The following is a 23,656-nucleotide window of genomic DNA, read 5'->3' on the forward strand; positions in this document are numbered from 1 at the left end:
TGCACTCCTTTTATTAAATTTATTTCTAAGTATTTTATTCTTTATGATGCTATTATAAATGGAATTGTTTTCTTAATTTTGGTAGTCAATTGTATTTCTATTTACTAGAGATACAATTTCTAGTAAATTATATTTTTGACTTTTGTATGAATTGACTTTTATATATTGATCTTGTACTCTTGGTAAGCTTTTTTTATGAGTCCTAATGATTTTTTAGTGGATTCCTTAGGTTGTTTTTTTATACACAAGATATCATTTACAATTAAAGATACTTTTTCTTCTTCCTTTCCAATCTGGATGGTTTTTATTTCAATTTCTTGCCGAAGTACCCCAGATGCAACCTCTAGTACAGTATTGAATAGAAGCAGCAAGTGCAGACACCCTTCTCTTGTTCCTAATTTTAAGGGGAAAGCATTTAGTCTTTCATTGTTAAGTGTGATGTTAGCTGTTGGGTTTTTATAGATGCCCTTTATCATGTTAAGGAAGTTCTGTCCTATTTTCAGTTTATTGAGTGTTTTATCATTAGTGGGTATTAATTTTTCTGCATAGATGCTGTTTTTCTGCATCTATTGAGATGATCATGTGGTTTTTCACCTTTATTCTATTGATATGGTGTATTACATTAATTGATTTTTCGATGTAAAGCCAACCTTAAATTCCTGGGATCATTCCCACTTGATCATTCTATATCATCGTTTTTTCTATTTTTAAACATTATAGTAAAATATACAAAACATAAAAGGTACCACTTTAAACATTTTTAAGTATACAGGTTAGTAGTGTTAAATACATCCATAAAGTTGTGCAATCATTACCACCATCCATCTTCATAACTTTTCATATTGTAATATTGAAACTCTATTCTCATTAAACAATAAATTCCCATTTCTCCCTTCCCCTGGAAATCACCATTCTGTCTCAACAATTTTGACTACTCTAGAGACTTCATAGTAGTGGAATCATATAGTATTTATCATTTTGTTACTGGTTTATTTCACTTAGCACTAATATCCTCAAGGTTCCATGTTGTAGCATAGGTCAGAATTCCCTTCCTTTTAAAGGCTGAATAATATTCCATTGTATGTATATACCACATTATGCTTATCCATTCATCTGTCAATGGACACTTGGGTTGCTTTCATATTTTACTATTGTGAAAATGCTGTAAATATGGGTATACAGATAGCTCTTCAAGACCCTGCTTTCAATTATTTTGGGACTATATCCAGAAGAGAATTTGCTGGATCAAATGGTAGTTCTACAGTATTTTTGATTTTTTGAAGAACCTCCCTACTGTTTTCCATATCTTCTGTACAATTTTACATTCCCACCAAAAAAATACAGGGTTCCAATTTCTCTACATCCTTGCCACACTTGTTTCCTGTGTTTTTTGACAGCAGCCATCTTAATGGGTATGAGGTAGTCTTATTATAGTTTGATTTGCAGTTTCCTAATGACTAGGAGTGTTGAGCATCTTTTCTTGTCCTCATTAGTCTTTTGTATATCTTCTATGGAGAAATATTTATTTAAGTCCTTAGCTTATTTTGAATTGGGTGGTTTGTTTTTTACTGAGTTTTAGTTTTTTATATATCCTGGATATTAATCCTTTATTGGACATATGACTTGAAGATATTTTCTCTATTCTGTATGTTGCCGCTTTACCCTGTTGATTGTGTCTTTTGATATGCAAATTTAAAATTTTTAATCTGTTTTTTCTTTTGTTACCCATTCCTTTGATATCATATCCAAGAAATCATTGCCAAATCCAGTATCGTGAAGTTTTTGTCTTATGTTTTCTTCTTTTTTTAATATGTTGCTAAATTCAGTTTTCTTGTATAATGTTGAGAATTTTTTTGCATCTACATTCATAAGGCAATATTGTCCTGTACTTTTCTTGCGATGTCTGGCTTTGGTATAAGGGTCACACTGACCTCAAAGAATGAGTTGGGAAATGTTCCTTCTGCTTCTACATTTTGGAAGAGTTTATATTTTGGTAAAATTCAACAGTGAAGTGATCTTGGGCCTGGGCTTTGAACCAATTTCATTTTAAGTAACCAAAAATGATGATGCCTGGGTAGGATGAGACTTAATTCTGGCTTAAATTATAGACTATGAGTAGAAGATCAGAGCCAAAAATTTCAAGTGTCCCACTTCTTTTTCTTTCACAAATTGAAACATTTAGTGAGAGAAGAGATAAGCCTTTGTGACTTTATTTCCTCATCCAACAAGTTTAAGATGTTTAGAAAATGGTAATTATAGATCAGGGCTCATTCTGGAGTTCACAGATCCAAAACAGCAATAACTCGTAATGCCCAGACAGATACTTCCCAGATGCATGATGTCAACCACAAGAGACAGCAAGAAGGAAAAGGACCAGGGAAGGCTTATGAAAATCACTCCATCATAAATACAGTTGTCATTATTACAGTCCCTATTTGGGTACCAGTAGTGAGACAAATACTTTAACACAATATACTGGGAACCAGGGCTCAGAGGATGTTGACTGGCTTACTCAAGGCTACCCAGAAAGGCAGAAAGACAACTAAGAATTGTACCTTTGTCACCTACTACCTGGTTTAGTAGTTTATTTTGATCAGTATCTGCTGGTATTCTGTGCTTGGAATGCACAAGGGAGATGGTTCTCAGAGCCTCTCTGTAAAGTTTTCATTTGGTCAGGAGTAATCTATCAGTACCTTTATCCACGATTCATCTCCAATTTAGTCTTCATATTGCCCTTATTTTCAATCAGAAACAAAATTCTGAACAGAAGTTCATAAAAATGTTGTTAGCAGTCAAGAAAAGGTTCACTGCTATTAAAATGATTTTAGGGGACAATTTCAGGAATGTGGGTGAGGAGCTCCAAAGACCCATCCTTAAACAAAATAAGCATACTGGTGAAAATTAATATTTTGTGGCCTGATTTGATTTTTTAAAAATATATTTTATTGTTCATGCTATTATAGTTGTTCCCCCTTTTCCCCCTTTGCCCCCCTCCACCCCGCCCGCCACCCACTTCATGATCAGTCCCTTCACTGTTGTCCATGGATCCTTTATATATGTTCTTTGACTAATCCCCTCAACTTCTTTCAATCAGTGCCACCACCCCCTCACCTCTCACAGCTGTCAGTCTGTTCCATGATTCTATGCCTCTGGTTCTATTTTCTCAGTTTATTTTGTTCATTAGATTCCTTTTGTAAGTGAGATCATGTGGTATTTTCTCTTTCAATGACTGGCTTATTTCACTTAGCATAATAGTCTCCCTTTCCATCCATGCTACTGCAAAAGGTAGGAAATCCTTATTTCTTTATGCTGCATAGTATTCCATTATGTAAATGTACCACAGTTTTTATGTCCACTCATCTACTGATGAGCACTTAGGCTATTTCCAAATCGTGGCTTTTGTAAATAGCACTGCTGTGAACACGTGATGTAGGGTAAGTGGAGGCAGTCTGGCTTCCTCACCCAGGTGTCTGGGTAACTAAGGCAAGCAGTGTTCCCACAGCATTGGAGGAGCCTGATAACTAGTGTTCTCGTAGCCTTGAGGCCGGGTATGATAAACCGTTCCCATAACATGAAGTGGGCTCGCATGCACAGAACTATGTTATGTTATGTAATGTTTTGGCAGTTTTGCAGCTTTGTTCCCCTCTAGTACTTAAACAAGTAGGGGCTTCCCACTAGTTAGACATGCAGCTTGTGGTGTGCATGGCTCACCCACCTGTGAATAAAGGGATATCAAGCATCCCCACGGCTCCACGCATTTTCTTCCATCTCCTGAATGCAAGAGTGGATCTGCCCCGCCTTTATCGGTTGCAACACATGTGGGTGAATACATTCTTTTGAATTGGTATTTTGGGATTCTTCAGGTATATTTCCAACAGTGGAATTGTAACCATTTAAAGTTATTGTTCCACAAAGGAACATGAAAGCCAAGAAGACCAGAGGCTACATGCTACCACACAGTTACCTGCTTAGAAAGCAGGGTTATTACTCCAAGAGAAGTGGTTGCTGTCCCTTCCCCCAATTTGAGAGCAGATATTTTGCCCAGGGGAAGATGCCGGAGATAAGAATATAGAGTTTCGAAGCTCTCCACAAGAGAATAAGCTTTATTTGGAACAGAGTGTGAGGACATCAAACTGAAGGGAGTTCTCTAAAACAATGGATATTTTGGTGATAAGCAATTAAGAGGAAGTTGGTTGCAACAAGATAGATTGTAGGCTATCTAGTGTACCAGAAAGAACCAGGAAAAAAGACAGCTAAGAAGAGCCCCACCTGGGGTCAGAATAAATCTCAAACACTAGACTCAGAAACTACTTCAGGATCAGATTGTGGAGCAATTTATGCTCCAGAGCATGAGAACATGTTGAAAACAACAGAGTGATTAGCTAGCAACTAATGAAGCCTAACGACTAGTGTGACCTTACCAACAGAGACAGACAACTTAACAGAAAGATCACAAACAGAAACAGTCCAAGAGAGCAATGCTACAATCACTGTCATCCCAGGATGACTGTGCACATGACCAAGCATGCACATTCTAAGGAGCAACATCAGAGGTTTCACACTGCAGGGAAATACACGTTACTGAAATAATCTAGCTAAGTCACTAAGCAAATCAAAAAGCAAACTATAACAATAAGTTCATATACTCAAAAATGAACAATAAGGTTGAGGGAATCAATATTCAGAGTTAATACACTATATTATCTTAAATGTCCAGTTTTTGCCCTGGCTGTTGTGGCTCAGTTGGTTGAAGCATTGTCTAATAAACTGAAGGGTTGCGGGTTCAATTCCCAGTCATGGCACATGCCTAGGTTGCAGGTTTGGTCCCTGGCCCAGGCTCATGTGAGGAGCAATTAATCAGTGTTTCTCTCTTACATCAATGTTATTCTCTCTCTCTCTCTTTATCCCTCTCACCCATCCCCTCTCTCTAAAATCAATAAGCATGTCCTTCAGTGAGGATAAAAACTAAAAATAAAAAATAAAATAAAATGTCCAGTTTTAATAAAAAATTATTACACATGCAAAGAAACAGGAAAAGTGTTTTGTGACTCACACATAGGTAGAAAAAAGCAGTCAACAGAAACACCCCGTGAGGGGGCCCAGATACCCAACTTAGCAATGAATTCAAAGCAGTTATTATAAATATGTTCAATGAACTAAATAAAACCATGATTAAAGAAGCAAAAGAAGGTATGACGATAATGTCTCATAAGGTAATCACTAAAGAGATAGAAATTATTATTATTACTTTTTTAAAAGAACCTAATGGATACTGTGAACTTGAAAAGTACAATAACAAAACACAAAAATTCACTAGAGGGTCTCAATAGTATGTTTGACCTGGCAGAAGAAAGAATCAACAAACTTGAAGACAGGTAGAATAGATGGATAGATAGATAGATAGATATTATTTATCTCAAGAACAGAAAGAAAGTAGTGAAGAAATATGAATGGAACCTCAGAAAAATATGAGATACCATTAAGCATATCAGCAAACACATGATGAGAATACAGGGAGAAGAGAGGAGCTGAAAAATATCTGAAGAAATAATGGCTGAAAACTTGTGAAATTTGATGAAAAACATTAATCTCACACTCAGAAAGGTCAACTAACCCCAATAGATAAAGTGATCCACATCCAGACACATCATAGTAAAAATGTTGAAAGAGAAAAATAGCAAAAAAAATCAAGGAAAAAAAAAGCTCATCACATACAACAGAACCCAAATGAGAATAACATTCAACTTCTCACCAGACACAATGGAGGACAGAAGGCACTGAGATGGTGTATTCAAAGTGCTGGGAAGGGAAAGAAAAAAACACCCTGTCAACTAAGAATCTTTTACTTAGTAATAACTATCAAAAATGAAAATAAAATAAACGCCTTCCGAGATACACAAAACCTGAGAGAATTCATTGATAGCTGACGAAAGTTACAAGAAATAAAGAGATACTTCAGGCTGAACACAAGGGACTCCAGTTAGTAATTCAAATCCACACACAAAAAACATAAGTACTGGTAAATGTAATTATATATTATAAAAGACAGTATATCAATGCCTATTTCTTCTCCTATATCTTCTAAAATGATCTAAAAAATAAATTGTATAAAAGAATATATTTCACGATGATAGCAAAGGAAATGTTCAGAAACAAAGCTGAATCTGAGTAAAAAATAAGTTACAACATGGTAACTCAAATCCATAGGAACAAATGAAGAGGACCAGAAATGGTACATAAGAAGGTTGATATAACAAATTCTAAATATAACTTGCTTTCCTTTTTTCTCAACTTCTTTAAAAGATATAAAATCATGTATTATAACAATGTATTATATAGTTTGTAACAAAAACTATAAACTAAGTAGACCTAACAGACATCGATAAAATGCTCCAACCACCAACATCAGAATACACATTCTTCTCAGCTGACTATGGACTATTTTCCAGGTTAGATGATATTCTAGATTATAAAACAAACCCTAATAAATTTAAAAGGTTTGAAATCATGCAAACTATGACTTTTGACCACACTGGAAAGAACTTAGAATCAGTAAAACAAGGAATTTTGGTAAATTCAAAAATATGTGATTCTTTAGAGAACTTGCAGCCAAGATGGAGGTGTAGGTAGATATACTTTGCCCCCTTGCGCAACCAAAAGAAGGACAACAACAAATTTAGAGACAAACAAACAAAAATAACCAGAACTGCCAGAAAATCAAACTATGGAAGTCTAACAACCAAGGAGTTAAAGAAGAAATATTCATTTAGACCAGTAGGAGGGGCAGAGACAGGCAGCTGGGGCAGAGAGGATCCCCAGAAAGGCAGCAGCTGGTGGACCGGGCAGTCCCACATTTGCATGCAGATAAACTGGGAGGAACAACTGGAGAGTGAGACAGACCACGCAACTCAGGATTCCAGTGTGGGGAAATAAAACCTCAGAATCTCTGACTGAAAAAACCTGTGGGGGTTGAGGTGGTAGGAGAAACTCCCAGTCTCACAGGAGAGTTTATTGGAGAGATCCACAGGGTCCTAGAACAGACACAAACCCACCCACTTAGGAATCAGCACCAGAAGGGCCCAATTTGTTTGTGAGTAGCAGGGGAAGTTAAAGAAAACCAGCCAAGAGCCGAGCAAGTGGCATTGTTTCCTCTCAGACCCCTCCTCCACAAACAGCGCCACAACGCAGCAACCCGGGTTCTGGTGAATACTTAAGACTCCACCCCTTACTACGTAATAGGTGTGCCCTGACAAAAAATATGGTCCAAATGAAAGAACAGGTAAAAACTCCAGAAAAAAAAATACAACTAAGCAATGAAGAGAAAGCCAACCTATCAGATACACTGGTAATCAGGATGTTCACAGAAATGGTTGAGTATGGTCACAAAATAGAAAAAGAAGTGAAGGCTCTGCAAAATGAAATAAAGGAAAATGCACAGGGAACCAACAGTGCCGGGAAGGAAACTGGGACTCAAATCAACAGTTTGAAGCAGAAGGAAGAAATAAACATTCAATCAGAACAGAATGAAGAAATAAAAATTCAAAAAAATGAGAGGCTTAGGGACCTCTGGGACAACTTTAAACATTCCAACATCTGAATCATAGGGGTGCCAGAAGGAGAAAAGGAAGAGCAAGAAATTGAAAACTCACTTGAAAAAATAATGAAGGAGAACTTCCCTAATATGGCAAAGGAAATAGACTTCCAGGAAGTCCAAGAAGCTCAGAGAGTCCCAAACAAGTTGAACCCAAGGAAGCACACACCAAGGCACATCATAATTACATCACCCAAGATTAAAGATAAGGAGAGAATCTTAAAAGCAGCCTGAGGAAAGGAGAGAGTTATCTACAAAAGAATTCCCATAAGGCTATCAGCTGATTTCTCAAAAGAAACATTGAAGACAAGAAAGGGCTGGAAAGAAGTATTCAAAGAAGGCAAGGACCTACATCCAAGATTGCTCTATCCAGCAAAGCTATCATTTAGAATGGAAGGGCAGATAAAGGTCTTCCCAGATAAGGTCAAGTTCAAGGAGTTCATCATCACCAAGCCCTTATTATATGAAATGTCAAAGGGACTTATCCAAGAAAAAGAAGAAGATCAAAAACATGAACAGTAAAATGACAATAAACTCACAACTATCAACAACCCAACCTAAAAAAAAAAAAAGCAAAAATAAACTAAGCAAACCACTAGAACAGGGACAGAATCACAGAAATGGAGATCACCTGGAGAGTTATCAGCAGGGAGTGGTTCGGGGGAGAATGGGGGAAAAGGTACAGGGAATAAGAGGCATAAATGGTAGGTATAAAATAGACAGGGACAGGTTAAGAATAGTATGGGGAATGGAGAAGCTGAAGAAGTTCTATGTATGACCCATAGGCATGAACTAAGGTGGGAGAATGTTGGTGGGGTGGTACCGGGTAAAGGGAAATAAAGAGGAGAAAAAAATAGGGGCAACTGTAATAGCATAATCAATAAAATATATTTAAAAATGAAAAATGTTAAAATATGTGGGTATTAGACAGCAACCACGGGGGCGCACCTGGCCAGGCGCTACCTGGGCGATCCCTCAGTGGAGCCTGACCCCCTGCATATGCCCACCTTCGCTCCAGACTACGGCTTCCCTGGGCACAAGAAGCGCGAGATGGTGGCCATGCAGCAGGAGATGAACGATGCACAGCTGGTGCTCCAGCAGCGAGACTACTGCGCCCACTACCTCACCCAGCTGCTCAAGTGCAAGCGTGACAGCTTCCCCAACTTCCTAGCCTGCAAGCATGAGCAGCACGACTGGGACTACTGCGAGCACCTTGAGTACGTGATGCGAATGAAAGAGTTTGAGCGGGAGCAACGGCTGCTGCAGCGGAAGAAGGGGTGGGAGCAAAGGGAGGCAGATCTGGCCAGAGGCTAGAGGCCTGCAAGGTGGCCCTGTAGTGGGCCCACCCACCACCTGATGGACCAGTGGAGAAATAAAAGCCTCCAGGCCCTTAAAAAAATATGTGGGTATTAAACTATAAACTCCTAAATAACCAATAGGTAAAAAAATTACATGGGAAATTAGTAAATACTCTAAACCAAATGAAAATGGAAGGAAAATACACTAAAACTTACAGGATATGTCAAAGCAGTGCTTAGAGGGAAATTTATGGCTGTGGATGCCTATATTAAAAAGAAAAAAAGAAAAGAAAGCTCTCAAATCAATAACCCATCATTCTTTAAGAAACTAGAAAAAGAAGAGCAAACTAAACCTAAATAAAGCAGATGCAAAGAAAAGTAGATTAGAGTAGAAATTAATAAAACAAAGAATTAAAGAACAATAGAGAAAATGAAGAAAACCAAAATTTGTTCTTTAAAAAGATCAACAACATTTACAAACTTTAGCTAGACAAAGAAACAAAATAAAGAAGACTCAAATTACCAAAATAAAAAAAGAGAGAGGACATTACTACTGACCCTACACAAATAAAAAGGATTATACTCAAAAAGGGGAATACTATGAACAACTGTAAGCCAAAAAGTTAGATGATGTAGATAAAATGGACCAATTATTTGAAAGACAAAACCACCTACATTGACTTAAGAGAAATAGAAAAGCATAATAAACCTATAATAAATAAAGCGATTGACTTAGGAACTTAAAACTTCCCAGGAAGAAAGGTCAAGTCTGAAGATGACTTCACTCTTGGATTTCATCAAAACCCAGTTACCAGTATCTTTGGAACACAGTTTGCCTCCAGTAGGATTTTCATGAGGATCTGTATCCCTGACTTAATTTTTACTGACTTCTTAATAAAGCACTACCATGAGCCATGTGAACAATGTGGAGATCAAAGTGAATTAGTCCCATCAGTCATTAAGATCTCTCCAGAGATTAGGTTTTACATATTCACCCACAAGACAAGGATTCTTTGTCCAGAAACTCCAGGTCTGAATCAGAGCAACTGACCAAATCAAGACCAATTCCGTTTGCTTATCTGCAGGAGCTAAACCATCATCCTGCCTTGCAGGCAGAGTTTTCACAGCACGATAAAGTTGTTTCAAACATTTGAAACCCACTCTAATGAAATTTATTGCCTACAGAGTTTTTATTTTGAATTATAATAAAGTTTTAGAAATAGTTAATGATAGTTATACAAGATTACGAAGCTACTTTAATGCCACTGAATTACACATTTAAAAATGGTCAAAATGGTAAATTTTATGTTATGTATATTTAATCACACACACACATACATAGAAACACATGGGACCCCACTGCTGCTTGCTTTCTGTCCAGAATATTCCTCAAGTTGTTTAACAGTACAATCTAATTTGGGACTTTGCCAGAACCTGAGTTTCTCAAAGAGCTCCCAAGGTTTCCTATTAGTGCCATCAACATGGCAAATAAAAATTTTTTTCTAATTTCCTATATCTCTGCCTGTTTCTCCAGAAACTTGGAAATGATTTGTAGCAACTTAGAATCCAGGGATGCAGACGGGCTTAAGATGAGTGTATAACATTTGGAATTAGCCTAAATTGTCATTCACTTCCGTGTGCCCTCATTAAGTGTTACCTGAAATAACCAGCAGGATCATTAAGTGGCTTACTCTAATCCTTCTAGATTGTTAGACTTAATCTAGAATTAGGACGATACAACCCCAATGAACTGCTACTGACTGACTATGTCTTTTTCCTGTTTATGTTAGCCCCGCTCAGCCTTGTGACCCAAGGCTCTGGAGTGGATCAGCCTCCTACTCACTCCCTCCTGCGTATACCGCATCTCCATGGAAACTGCTTGTCAGACCTTGCTTGGCTGCAGGTTCTGAAGACCTCTCATCTGCAGCCTCAGTCCTTCACAGATTCAGTCTTAATCAGCCAGGCTTCTTAATAGGAGCCCATATTAGGAACTCCATCCTCTGTAGTCAGTGGGGTCTATAATTGTCCTTAAGCCTCCTTTGGGGTACTCCTAGGGAGTCTGCAATGTCACTGAGCTGCCCTGGGCTTCCACCACTGATAGGTCAATGGCAGGGTTTCTGCCCTGGAGTCCTGCTTCAACCTGAACTCATCATCTTCTTCCAGTAAGCTCTCTCCTTCCCTCATCTTCCCCCACCCACAGAGCTGGGAGCCATTTTGAGCTTTTGGGGCCCCACCAAGGTCAGCTGGAACAATCTCCTTTTTGATTATCCCAAACTCTTCTTTCTCTGCAGCCCTATTGCCTCTTGCTATAGTTCAGGCCCACATTATGTCCTTCTTCAGTGATTGCAAGATCCTCCTCTACGTCTGCCTTCCTTGCATCCAATCTCTCATTACAACCAGTGAGAAAGCCTCCTTATAAAGAAGATCTGACCTGCCTTTCCTCCACAGTCAGTTAGTGGTTCCCATGGCCCCCATGATAGATTCCAGACACACAAGATTGCACCTTTGTAATCTGACCCCTGCCCACCTCTCCAGGATCACCTCTTGCCTCTCCCACTGCATAGTCTGATCTCAGCCACACCAAACCACTTTCCTTCTCCAACAAGCCACCTGTTCTCTCTTGCCTCCGTGACTGTGCACTGCTGCCTCCTCCACCTGCAATGTCCTTCCTCCTCCCCCTCTGTATAAGCCTTTCACAAATTCTCGGGGAACATTCCTGCCTCTTGAATCTTAAGTGCCTCTTCTAAGTTCTCCTAGAGCTCCTGCTCTCAATCCCTTTCTGCTGAACTGTCAACCCCCAGAGGGCAGAGTGTGCCCATCTCCAGCCCCATGCCAAGCATATTCACTCCAATGTCTGTTCTGTAAGTGAATGAATGAAGAATAAGCTTCTGAAAATAAAATGTCACCACATGCTGATTATAAGTATATCCTTTCTCAGAGTCTTTTTTGGGGCACCATTCATCCCCATACTGGCTCATCTCTGAGTTTGCTACACTGTCAGGACATTACAACTTGGACCGTTGGCTTCTGTCCCTGGGGGCACTTCCACAGATGGGTCAGTTGCACCAGTTCAGCTCTGGCTAGTCCCGGCTGCTTCCTTTTTGTTAGTTACTGGGGAGGTCCCTACTGGCCTCATGGCTAAACCCTTGTGGCCTCTGTCAGCAGCTGGAGAGTCATTCCTAAGAGCTGAGATAGTGGGTCAGCCTCTTCTTACTGCCCAAGGAAGATTCCTTTCTCACTGGTTATGCAACTTCATTGAGGCTCTGTTTTCCTTAGTGAAGTCCAAGATTTGGAATCATGGTAAGAGGAGAAAATGGCAGGTAATAGATAAGATCTCTCATGTTTCCCCAGGACATTTCTTTTCTTTCTCCCAAGAAGGAGGGAAGTAGTAAGGGAGCTGTGTTCAGAGATAACAAAATAAATCAAAGGGGAAGTAGAATGTGTAAGGATCCTCTCTCCAGAAATTTCGATGGATTATCTGGAAGGAAGCCAGAAAAAGAAAGACTTCTCACCAGAGGTAGGTGCCCACCCATGTGGGTACATGGGATGTTATTAAAGAATATTTGATCCTCAATACTATTTCTGTCACTTTTTCTTGAGTCAACACACCACTCATCTTCCAGAAATGAGAAACCAACCAACTTCTTGCTGTGGACCTGGATAAGATGAAAAAAGAATGAATTTCACCTCAAACTGAGTTGCCTTGCTACCAGTGTAAGGCTTTCACAGACATGGAGGAACAAGGACTCTAAGTGGAGAGGGCAGCAAAGCAAGGCGCAGTCTCACTTTCTCCCCTGCAGTGAGAAAGCCAAAGATCCATTAGATGAGAAAATGTGTATGAAAGCACTTAGCACAATGCTTGGCAAATGAATGGGATTCAATAAAATTGACTTTATTTTTTTAAAACTATGCTCAGTGTAGGAACCCATATGGCAATTTTGTGTATAGGAAGAATAATAGAGAAATATTTTCTATCTGGATGATGGTTAAAATTTTGCCATTAGAGTTTCTTTCCTTTCATCTATTAAAAAAACAAATACCAATTACAGGCAAAGCACATTGTTTTCAGAACTTTCTATTTTACTATTAATGGTTGATTATATATATAATTTTTAACAGGCAGTAGTGGAGAGAACTCAAAGGCATTAGACATCATGAATGGGGGAGAAAGTACAAATTTTCTATTTCCTCAAAGCTAGCCAAACCTATCCATCTAAATTGGAATACTATTACTCATAACTTCTACCACATAAATAAATAATTTTAATAAGCATAGGTTCTAGTAGAGATGAGATAGCAAATGTAGAAACCAAGGACCAACCAGGTCATTTGCCTCAGTGTTGAGAAGGTTTTTTTACCTGGACATGTTAGGAGTGGTAGGAGATTCATCTGGTGACAACTTAGAAAGAGTAGTCAGGGAAGCAAAAGGAATATAGAAAACATAAACACTCTAATGCACATCAAGTTTTTAATAGGCAGCTTCTAATTCTACTTTACGTATGTTAATATCACCAAAACCTAGACCAGCACTCATGGTTCATGTCAGTGCTCCCCAAATGTTTGCGTAACCAAAACCAAAATAAAAACAAATGAAATGGGTACTTGTTGACACCAGTCAGTGATGTCCTGCACGAGATTCAATAACACTGTCAGGTTAACATACACTCTGAAAACAAAGTACTCGTGTCCTATATTTGCTGAGCACTATCCCACATGTACTTTCTTTTTTACACTCAACAGTTCTCTGAGATACATAGCCTCCGCTGCCTCCATTTACAGGCAAAGGAACTATGTCACAACAGGTAAAGGGGCTTACTCAGATCAGCGAGAAAATTAATGTTAGCCTAGAGTCTAAGATTCCAAAGTCCAAAATTCACAGGCAAAGTGAAAAGACTAAAAAGAATCTTTCTTGGGAATAAAGAGTTCCCTTAATATTTTAATAAAGTAGTATTACAACTCAGTAAGTAAAATACAAAGGCCCCCGCCCCCACAACAGAAAAAAATGGTGAAGGCTACAAACTAACAAAAAAAGGAGATTTCCATCACAATCAAAGAAAGGCTCTGTCTAAAAATGTGAGTTCAGAGCCCTCTGGTAAAATGGCCTAGACTGGACTCACAGCCAGGTTGAAGATAAATGGGCCTTTCTCCTTGCCCTAATCCCAAACCTGAATCTTGCGATTTTAACAACCTCCACGGGGAGTGAAGACATGAGAAAGCCAAGAATATTGGGAAGAATAGGTCAGCATTGTCTTTGCTTCATGGATAGAATATCAGCAGCTGAGGTGAAGGAATGCATAGGGCAGCATCACAGAGCCTGTGGGGCCCCGGATACTCCTCAGGGACAGAGTCAAGCTTTGTCTGGCTGTGTGCAGAAGCCCAGTAGTCTTGCTACTCAAAGTTGTGGTTTGTGGTTTGTGGATGCAGCAGTGAGGGCATCCCCAGAGAGCTTCGAGAAATGAGGAACCTCAAGCCCCCACTCCAGGCCTCTGGAACCAGAAGCTGCATTTTAGTAAGCTTCCCAGGTGACATGCGCATACAGTGAAGGTTGAGAAGCAGTGTGGTGTGGGACCCGGCTCTGGGTTCGCTCACTGAAAACGCTCAGTGAATGTGCTGATTGAACGACACGACAGGGGGATCTCTGAGGTGCCTTGCAAAAGAAACTCATCTGACTTAACTGAAAACTAGTCACTATCCGGCCGAGTAGAGTCTCAACCATCTTACAAAGGGCTTTAAGTAAGATTAATGAATTAATAACAGTGTTTTGTTGTTGATATTTTCCACAGTGAATTCAGAGTTTCTTATTAGTATCATTTCACCAGGATTCTTTTTATGCCCAGGAAATACCAATATGGCATAAATCTTTTACTTTTTTTGTCCTTTCTGGTCCATCTCTCACAAAAAAAAGGGCAAGCATTGGGAATGTAAAATCAAATGAGTAGAAATGAGAATAACAAATCTGAAAAGGCTGGAGAAAAAGAGTGCCCACCAATGTAAGGACATTGCTCTTTTACCTGCCTTTCCACAGAGAACGAAGTCTATGAGCTTTCACCTTGTACCATACAGGTATGTGTGTATATGTGTGCATGTGTGTGTAGGGGTGATGGTGAGGAAGAAGAGAACAAGAATTAAGGACCCTTATGCTGTTGTATGAGCTGACACAGGCCAACACACCAAATTTCACCATTAAAGTGCTTCTGAAGCAACTGTGTGCACCATCATCATCATTGTCATTATTGTGATCATCATTTTAATTCTTCTTGCTGTCTGCCAATCTCTTTACTTAGACCATCTTAGTAAGGACCCAGCCCCTAGCTTCAAGGACTGCCACAGACCTTAGGATGCCAGCAAACTAGTTATAAGAAAGGAGACAAAAGGGACTCAGAGGATGGAGAGGCATTCTGAGTTCCAATAATGAGTGAGCTGACTCACGGCTGACTCAGACAAAGGAAGAGAAGCTTGGAAGAGGGGAGGCGGTGGGGGGCAGACCTCAAAGGGGCCCTGCCCAAACGTACAAATGTGAGCTAGGAGGCCAGGAACATGGTGTTATTTAGAGAACTGCCTGCAGCTCTGGCATTGGAGGGAGGAGGGGATCCAAAAAAACAGGGCAAGAAAATTGTATTTGAAGCCAGAAAATGAGTTGTGAGTCTGTAGCTTTACGTACTTTCACAAAGCTGTAACATTCTCTCGTGACACTGCCCTGATCTTCGTCAACTCTCGGAATACTAACGCAATAGGAATTAACTGTCATCAGGTCCCCTGGGGAGGAGAGGTGGGTAAATCAGGTACCACCTCCTATTTTCCTAATGATCTCAATTAGAAAAATGAGCCTCTTCTGACTTTCTTCAGTATTTTACATTTGCAGAACATTGTGATCCAACTTGTTTTATATAATAGATTGTTAAAATGTTTAATATACGACTAAGGAGGATCTCTCATATTTATGGCTAGTTGAGGTTTCGAGTCTGAAGACTGCAGGGTCACACATTGTTATGAAAGTTGGTAATGGCCTTGTCCTATGTGGACTGTACTGAAATGATATGACTGCTCCACCACACATATATCTAGGCCCCCTGAAGAGCATGCATTTGTGAGATGGTGGGATGTCTGTGCAGACTGCTTGCATGGAACAGTTGTTCTCTGTGTGCTAAACAACCTACACAGAGATCAAACCTGTGACCTCAGCCTCATTAAGGCAATGCAAACCAACTGAGCTATCTAAAAATAAATTTGGTTGATTACATATTTATATGTGATTTGATGACTATTGTTACAAATTACTTCACCAGAATGGCACTGTGGTAGTGGAAAAGGCAGGTGTTCTTTAGCAGCCTGTCCACCTGTAAACTTCCATTGAGAAGAAAAATAATTTACTCCCCAAGGAAGAGTGTTTCAACTTTGCCTGCACCCAAAGGATGACATTAGCAGTTGCACACAGTTTTTTAAGCCTTGGACAACTAGTTTTGTTACTAGCAGGTTTGCTGTATTTAATTTGGGGTGTTTTACAACATTATCAACCCCACTATAACAATTACAAAAGCAATGAGAATATTTTTTTAAATTATATTTATTGTTTATGCTATTACAGTTGTTCCAGTTTTCCCCCTTTGTCCCCTCTACCCTGACCCACCCACTCCGTCAGTCAATCTCCACACAGTTGTCCATGTACACGGGTCATGCATATATGTTCCTTGGCTACTCTATTCCCATGCTGTACTTTACATCCCCATGACTATTCTGTAACTACCAATTTGTACTTAATCCCTTCTTTTTTTTTGCCCATCCCCCCAACCCTCCTCCCATCTGGCAACCATAAAATATTCTCTGTATCTATGATTCTGTTTCTGATCTGCTTATTTATTTTGTTTTTTAGATTCAATTTTTGATAGATATGTATTTATTGCCATTTTACTGTTCATATTTTTTAATTATTGGTCTTAAAGAAGACCCTTTAACATTTCATATGATACTGGTTTGGTGGTGATGAACTCCTTTAGCTTTTTCTTGTCCAGGAAGCCCTTTATCTGTCCTTTGATTCTAGATGATAGCTTTGCTGGGTAGAGAATTCTTGGCAGTAGGTCCTTGCTTTTCATCACTTTGAATATTTCTTGCTAGTTCCTTCTGGCTTGCAACATTTATTTTGAGAAATCAGCTGACAGTCTTATGGGAGCTCTGTTGTAAGTAACTAACTGCTTTTCTCTTGCTGCTTTTAAGATTTTCTCTTTAATATTTGGCATTTTAATTATGATGCACTTGGTGTGGGCTTCTTTGGGTTCATCTTGTTTGGGACTCTCTGTGCTTTTTTGGACTTGTATGTCTGTTTCCTTCACCAAATTGGGAGTTTTCTGTCATTTTTTTCAAATAGGTTTTCAATTTCTTGCTCTCTCTCTTCTTCTTCCAACACCTATATGATATGAATGTTGGAACACTTAAAGTTGTCCCAGAGGCTCTTTACACTATGCTCATTTTTTTTGGATTCTTTTTTCTTCTTGTTGTTCTGACTGGCTATTTTTTGCTTCCTTATATTCCAAATCACTGATTTGATTCTCAGCTTCATCCATTTTACTGTTGATTCCCTGTTAATTGTTCTTCATTTCAATTAGTGTATCCTTTGTTTCTGACTGCAACTTTTTTATGCTGTTGAGGTTCTCACAAAATTCATCGAGCATCATTATAACTAGTGCTTTGAACTTGGCATCTAGTAAATTGCCTGTCTCCATTTTGTTTAGTTCTTTTTCTGGAGTTTTGTTCTGTTCTTTCATTTGGGCCATGTTTCTTTGTCTCTTCACTTTGTCAGCTTTCCTGTGTTTGTTTCTTTGTGCTAGAGCTGCTATGTCTACCAGGCTTGGTAGAGTGGCCTAATGTAGTAGGTGTTGTGTAGGGTCCAGTGGCACAGACTACCCTGTCACCCAAGCAGGGTATTTGAGGTATGCCCTTCGTGTGGGCTGAGTACACCTTCCTCTTATAATTGGGTCTTGATTGATGTTGGCATCTCTAAGGTCATCCACTGCCTGTGTTCTATCCAGGGTCACACAGCATAAGCTACAAAGTGATCTGCAGGTGGCTGCTACTTATGCTGAGCTTGGAGGTGCCCAGGTGAGGCCAAGCTGTAAACCAAGGCTGGCTGCTGCTAAAGCTAGGCCAGGGGCAACTTATGGACAAGTATGGGCCTGCTGAAGCCAGATGCTGCTTGTTTGAGAGAATTTAGGAAAATCTGAAGCATGGGCCAAGACAAGCCATTCGTATGGAAAAGCCACTGGAAACAGCTTGGGTGGTCCTAAACATGGGGTGGGCAAGGCCTTAGGGATCACCAGAGTGGGGCACACAGAGTAAGTCAGGTTGATGGAATCTTAGATATGGTACACACCTGCCAGCTCTGTGGCTCTCTGGAAGGGCTCAGAAAAGAAACAATGGCTTTTGCCAGCTCTTTTCTCTGGAAGAAAGCCACACCCCAGTTCTTGCCCTAATGTGGGACAATTCAGTTTCTCCCTCTATGTCTCTGATGCCTTTCAATCTGTTGTCCCCACACAGATTGTCCCCACACTGAACTCAGAGGGAGCGAGTCCAAGTAAATCTGTGCATGGGCACTTTAAGAGGAACTGCCTGGGATTCTAGAAATTTCTGTCTTCCACAGCCTCCACCCTGCTGGTTTTTACAGCCAGAAGTTATGGCGACTTATCTTCCTGGCACTGGAACCCTGGGCTGGGGGGCCTGGTGTGGGGCTGGGGCCCTCCTGATTTTTATTGGACAGGTGTGGGTAGGGGACCAGCCTGTTCCACATCTCTGCCCCTCCTACCATTCTCAATGTCATTTCTTCTTTAATTCCATAGTTGTAAGGCTTCCATTCAGCTCAATTTCTGACAGTTCTGAATGATGGTTGTTTTATAGTTTAGTTGCAATTTTGATGTGGTTGTGTGAGGAGGTGACCTGTGTTTACTTACACTGCCATCTTGACTGGAAGTCCCCACAAATGTTCAACAATGAGAATATTGAATGTGCTGTTGAGAAGAGGCTTTTGATTTTGATGCAAATAAAAGAGATTAACAAATTGAATGAGGTAAAAAGCAAAATGAAACAACCTACCAGTGTTGCATGTGAGTAAGAGGTCAATTGTTATTCAAGAGGGGTGATCCTGAAAGATAAAGAGAGATTCAAAACATGTGAAAAAGCCTGGCTGGGCCTATGCAATGAACAGCAATCAGCAAGAAATAAAGAAAAGTAATCCAAGAAATGGAAATAATTTGGAATGTGTGAATGGCATCAACTTTGAATGCCTATAATCTAAATATTAATTCAGGTAAGGGCTAAAAATATGTTCAAGCATTTAAAAGCCAGATGTAGTAAAAACTCTCATTCTGAAACATTTGCTGAACAACAGTAATGGTTCCATAGATCCAAAGTCTGTTAGATCTATGCAACATTAAATTCCCCATGGAGTCTGCCAAGGAGTCCTCTATGATACTTGGGAAAGCTCACCAAGGGCTGCTTTGACCAATTTCCTATTTTTGGTAAAGAAGCCCAGTAGAATGGATACCAGCAAGGAGATGAAAATGCTATCTAGTTTTAAAGTTTTCAAGGACCATCAAACATTTCTCTTTTTTTTGTGAAAATGTGTCTTTCTAAGTTTAAGTCACTCTTAGCCAACTGTTTGTAAGATGTATTAATGTATATATACATTTCTCTATATATTTTCTGAATCATGCTTTTTTATTTAAATTGGGTAGTGGAATTTTCCTTTAGCTTTCAGCTATTGCTTTTGCATAGTATTTTAATGGCAGCTTGTTATTCCACTTTCTTACTACATCATGTGACCCGCCTTTTGCTGAACTCTTAAGAATACTACTATTAATGTCATTTCACTTAAATTGTTATGTTTCTCTGGATATTTCATGAGGATAAATTAATAGAATGAAGGTGCTAGCATATGTTTAAAATTTTAATATATTTCCAAATTTTCCTTCAGATAGATTTTGCCAACAGAAATCCTTTCCCAAAAAATATCAGTGTTCTTATTTTCATGTACCTTTGTCAGTACTAGATACTATTTTTCTTTTATCTCTACTCATTTTGAGGAGAAAAGATTTTTAATGTTGATTTATTTGGTTGTTATTGAGATCTTTCTATGATTTTTAATGTGTAATACTTGCTAATTTTTCTTTTGGATTATTTGCCTTTTAATTATTTGTTTGTACTAACTTTTTATGTAGTGAGGACAGTTCCCCCAATTATTTCATTAGACTTTTAACTTTATTTGTAGTGGCCAACATTGTTTTTCATCTCTAAGAATAATACCAGTCCCAATTAATTCACATGGCTAATGAGAAAACTAAATAAGAAAATATTTATGAAAGTGCTGTAAAATATAAAAGATTTTTATTACTTACTTCCAATATTAATGCTACCCAGAAATGAAGAGGGTTGGCCCTCATGTCTACCATGAACTGCTGACAATTAAACTCCTATTCTTGACTCTGACAGCATCTTATAAAACAAGAAATTAATTTATACCTTTTGTATCATAGTTACCAAGAATATTGTGAAAATAAACAAAGAGATGTAGAATATAAAAGCACTCTGAGATGTTTAGATGTTTCCACATAAAACCATTATTATCCTTTTACTTCCTTTTAAAAAATCTAATTATTCTAGTACAGACTCATTAGAACAGGAAAGGTATCAGATTTATCACTACTGTTACCTCAGGTTCATAAGTTTATGCCCTGCTCACCTTCCCAAATAGTCCTTTCCTCAAGCTTTTCTTTACTTGATTACAGAAAGAGATCAGTCAGTGAAAAGCTCTTCATCAACAGAAAAAAATATTTTAAAAAATTACATGGTTTTATAATTTATTAAGTAGATAATATCTAAAGGCATACATGGAGAAGTTTTGCTCCCAGCAATGTCTCCATCCTCCTCTTGCCCCCACCCCGGCCCCTGAGGTTTCCTTTGCATCCTTCTAGTGTTTCTTTATACATGTGCAAGCAAATACAAATAAATATTGTATTATTATTATTACTCCTTTCATTCACAAAAGTGGCATACTATATACATTGCTCTCTATCTTGCTTTACATTTAATGTAAACCTAAGACATGATGACACTGTCTTTAAATAGAGAAATTAAAAAAATTTCTGTCTTCATTCTGTCCCCAGAATTGTAGAAGGTCAAAGTTGGACAGCGTGGTAGAAGACTTTCTAGTCAGTCATCAAACCTGTTTCCTCTTTTTCCCGGGCAGAGGACTGCATTTTAAAGCCTCCCCTCTGGTTAGATAAGGCCATGTGACTGAATTCTACTGGATAGAATGCGAGCAAAGTTTATGTGTGCCACTTCTCAGTCCAGCCCATAAAAATATCCCCACACGATCTGCACATTCTTTCCCTGTCTGTCAGCAGGATGTAAATGCCTAGAGCAAAGTCATAAGCCACAGGTTGAAGACAGCAGAATTATAAAGTGGAAGGGCACGGCTCCTTGAACTACCACTTGGAAGAGAACCACCCACAATTAGGGACACCCATTTTAGATATATGAGTGAGAAATAAATTTCCTATCATCTGAGCCACAAGACAGTTTTAGGTTTGATATACAGATTTAATACAGCAGCTAGTGTTGCCTTCATTAACACAGACAATAACTTAAAAGTCCCACTAGTCCATCCCTGACTGATGTGGCTCAGTGGGCTGAGCACTGTCTTGCAAACCAAAGGGTCACTGGTTCAATTCCCTGTCAGAGCACATACCTGGGTTGGGGACCTCTGAGAGGCAACTAATCAACATTTCACACATCAATGTTTCTCTCTCTCTCTTTCTCCCTCCCCTCTCTCTAAAAATAAATAAATGAAACCTTAAAAAAAGTCCCTCTAGTCCAAGACTGGCATATGATAGGTGCGCAATCAATGTGTTTGGAAGAATGAATACTTTGAAGATAAATAATTAATTCACAACCCTTTTGGCTAGTTTAATTCATTTCAATCAGCTTAAATTATTGGAAAATTACTTATAGGGAGCTAAAATCCATCCCTCTTTGACTTGTACCAACATGACTGCCCTTCCTAGTCACACAAAATAAGTCTGAGCTTTCTTCAAGACAGCCTTTCAATTATCTGACAACACCTCATCCCATTCCTCCATGATGAATCCTTTGGTCTCCCAGCTAAATAGTCTAATCTTTTTCATTGTTCTTCTTAGGTTATAGTCACTAAAACTCTTATCACCATCTTTACCCTCCTGTGGGCACATTCAGTGGGTACTCAAGAGAGAAGGTCATACTCTTGGTAACACTAACCAGCCGTGAGGTACCATTGCCCCTCTTAGTCAGGACTGTACACTTCAGTTAACACAGCTTAATATTTTTACAGTCTCTGCGGTGGGCATATCACCTGTCGACTAATTTCAATCTTGCGGTCAAGCTTCCTACCTCTTCTCTCTCCTCTCTCCCGCCCCCAACATACACACCACTTCAGTATATGAGCTTTGACAAATGTTTTCTCTGAGATTCATTTCTCATGTGAAAAATGAGGTGGTTGGACCAGGTGATCTCTGTTTTTTTTCCCCCTATTCTAACATTCTTTAAGTCTAAAACAGGAAGTTCTGGGAGAGCTCACATTGTACTTTTACATAGGACCTTTCACCCATAGCAGACGGAGAGTATAAGTCTACCTGGAAACATTAAGCTCATTAAATAACATGAAATTCTATAGGTTATTTTTCTCAGTTGTAATAGATGTATTATTTTGTTGTCTTAGTTGTATTGTTTTCTCTGTGTATGAGATATATTCACAGATATCTGGATAGACTAAGGTGGAACTATAATGGTCAGAAGGGGGAAATAAGGACCAGTGAGAATCAGGCAGTGTTTTTCTCTGAAGGAACTCTTCATCATTTTTTTAACCCAAGAAAGAGTGACAGTGAAAAAGGTCATAAAGCCTGGTTTATCGTCTCATCAGTTTCCTCATTTCACTTCACACACTGTCCAAACATACAAAAAGATCCCTCAGCCAATGGGAAAATAAATGCATTTGGTGTGGTGGGGGTTTATTTAACCTATGTCTCCATACCCCTTTGCCCTTGGTAATTTTTTAAAAATTGATTTTAGAGAGAGAGGGAGGGAGAGAGAGATGGAGAGAAAAACATCAATCTGTGTTCCATTTAATTATGCATTCACTGATTGCTTCTTATATGTGCCCTGACTTGGAGCCCACCACCTTGGTGTGTCAAAACAATGAGCTAACCAACTAAGCTATGCAGCCAGGGTGGTAAATTTCTTAAAACAGACATCTTACATGATTTAAGCTGATTACTTTCTCCTGATATTTCTGCCTGACAGTCCTTTATCCATGCCTACAAGCCTGGATCCAATTCCCACCCTCGACCAAATTTTACGCATTATTATTTGACCTCTTTTGAAAAAGTCATTGCCGGTTTTATAACCCGATCTGGGCACACTCCCCATTGGGGCCTGCATTTCCTGTGGATGATGCGTTGGTTTCCTAGGTGACAGAATAGACCTGTTAGCTTGTGGCTTCTGACTCACTCACTGCAATGGACGTCACAAAATCGTGGTTGAACAAGTGGATACTGATAAAAGCATATGCTTAAGGGAGCAGTAGGGCACTAATGGTTAAAACCATCTCGTTGTACCAGCTCTCCCTCCCACCAAGCAAGCCAAAAGACTGACATAAAAACCAGATGTGAAAAAACAAGCAACAGATTTGAAACCCCTCTGGATTAGCAGTCATATAGCAATGCACAGTGGAGTCCTATGTACAGCCCGA

At 39.1% G+C, this 23,656-nt stretch overlaps 2 protein-coding genes across 5 annotated transcripts in view; one reads left to right on the forward strand and one right to left on the reverse strand.

The window, feature by feature from the left end:
* MKLN1 (muskelin 1) overlaps nucleotides 1-23,656 on the reverse strand; it is a 335,011-nt gene that overhangs the window by 213,558 nt on the left and 97,797 nt on the right. The gene's annotated exons all lie outside the window — the stretch shown is intronic.
* Nucleotides 5,202-8,905, forward strand: LOC123829684 (NADH dehydrogenase [ubiquinone] 1 beta subcomplex subunit 7-like). The gene is made up of 2 exons (XM_045855570.1): nucleotides 5,202-5,213; nucleotides 8,519-8,905. Exons 1-2 carry the CDS (start codon nucleotides 5,202-5,204, stop codon nucleotides 8,903-8,905), a joined length of 399 nt encoding a protein of 132 aa, XP_045711526.1.

The sequence above is a fragment of the Phyllostomus hastatus genome, unplaced genomic scaffold (genome assembly GCF_019186645.2).
Source record: "Phyllostomus hastatus isolate PE091 unplaced genomic scaffold, TTU_PhHast_1.1 phas_scaffold_114, whole genome shotgun sequence".
NCBI lineage: Eukaryota > Metazoa > Chordata > Mammalia > Chiroptera > Phyllostomidae > Phyllostomus > Phyllostomus hastatus.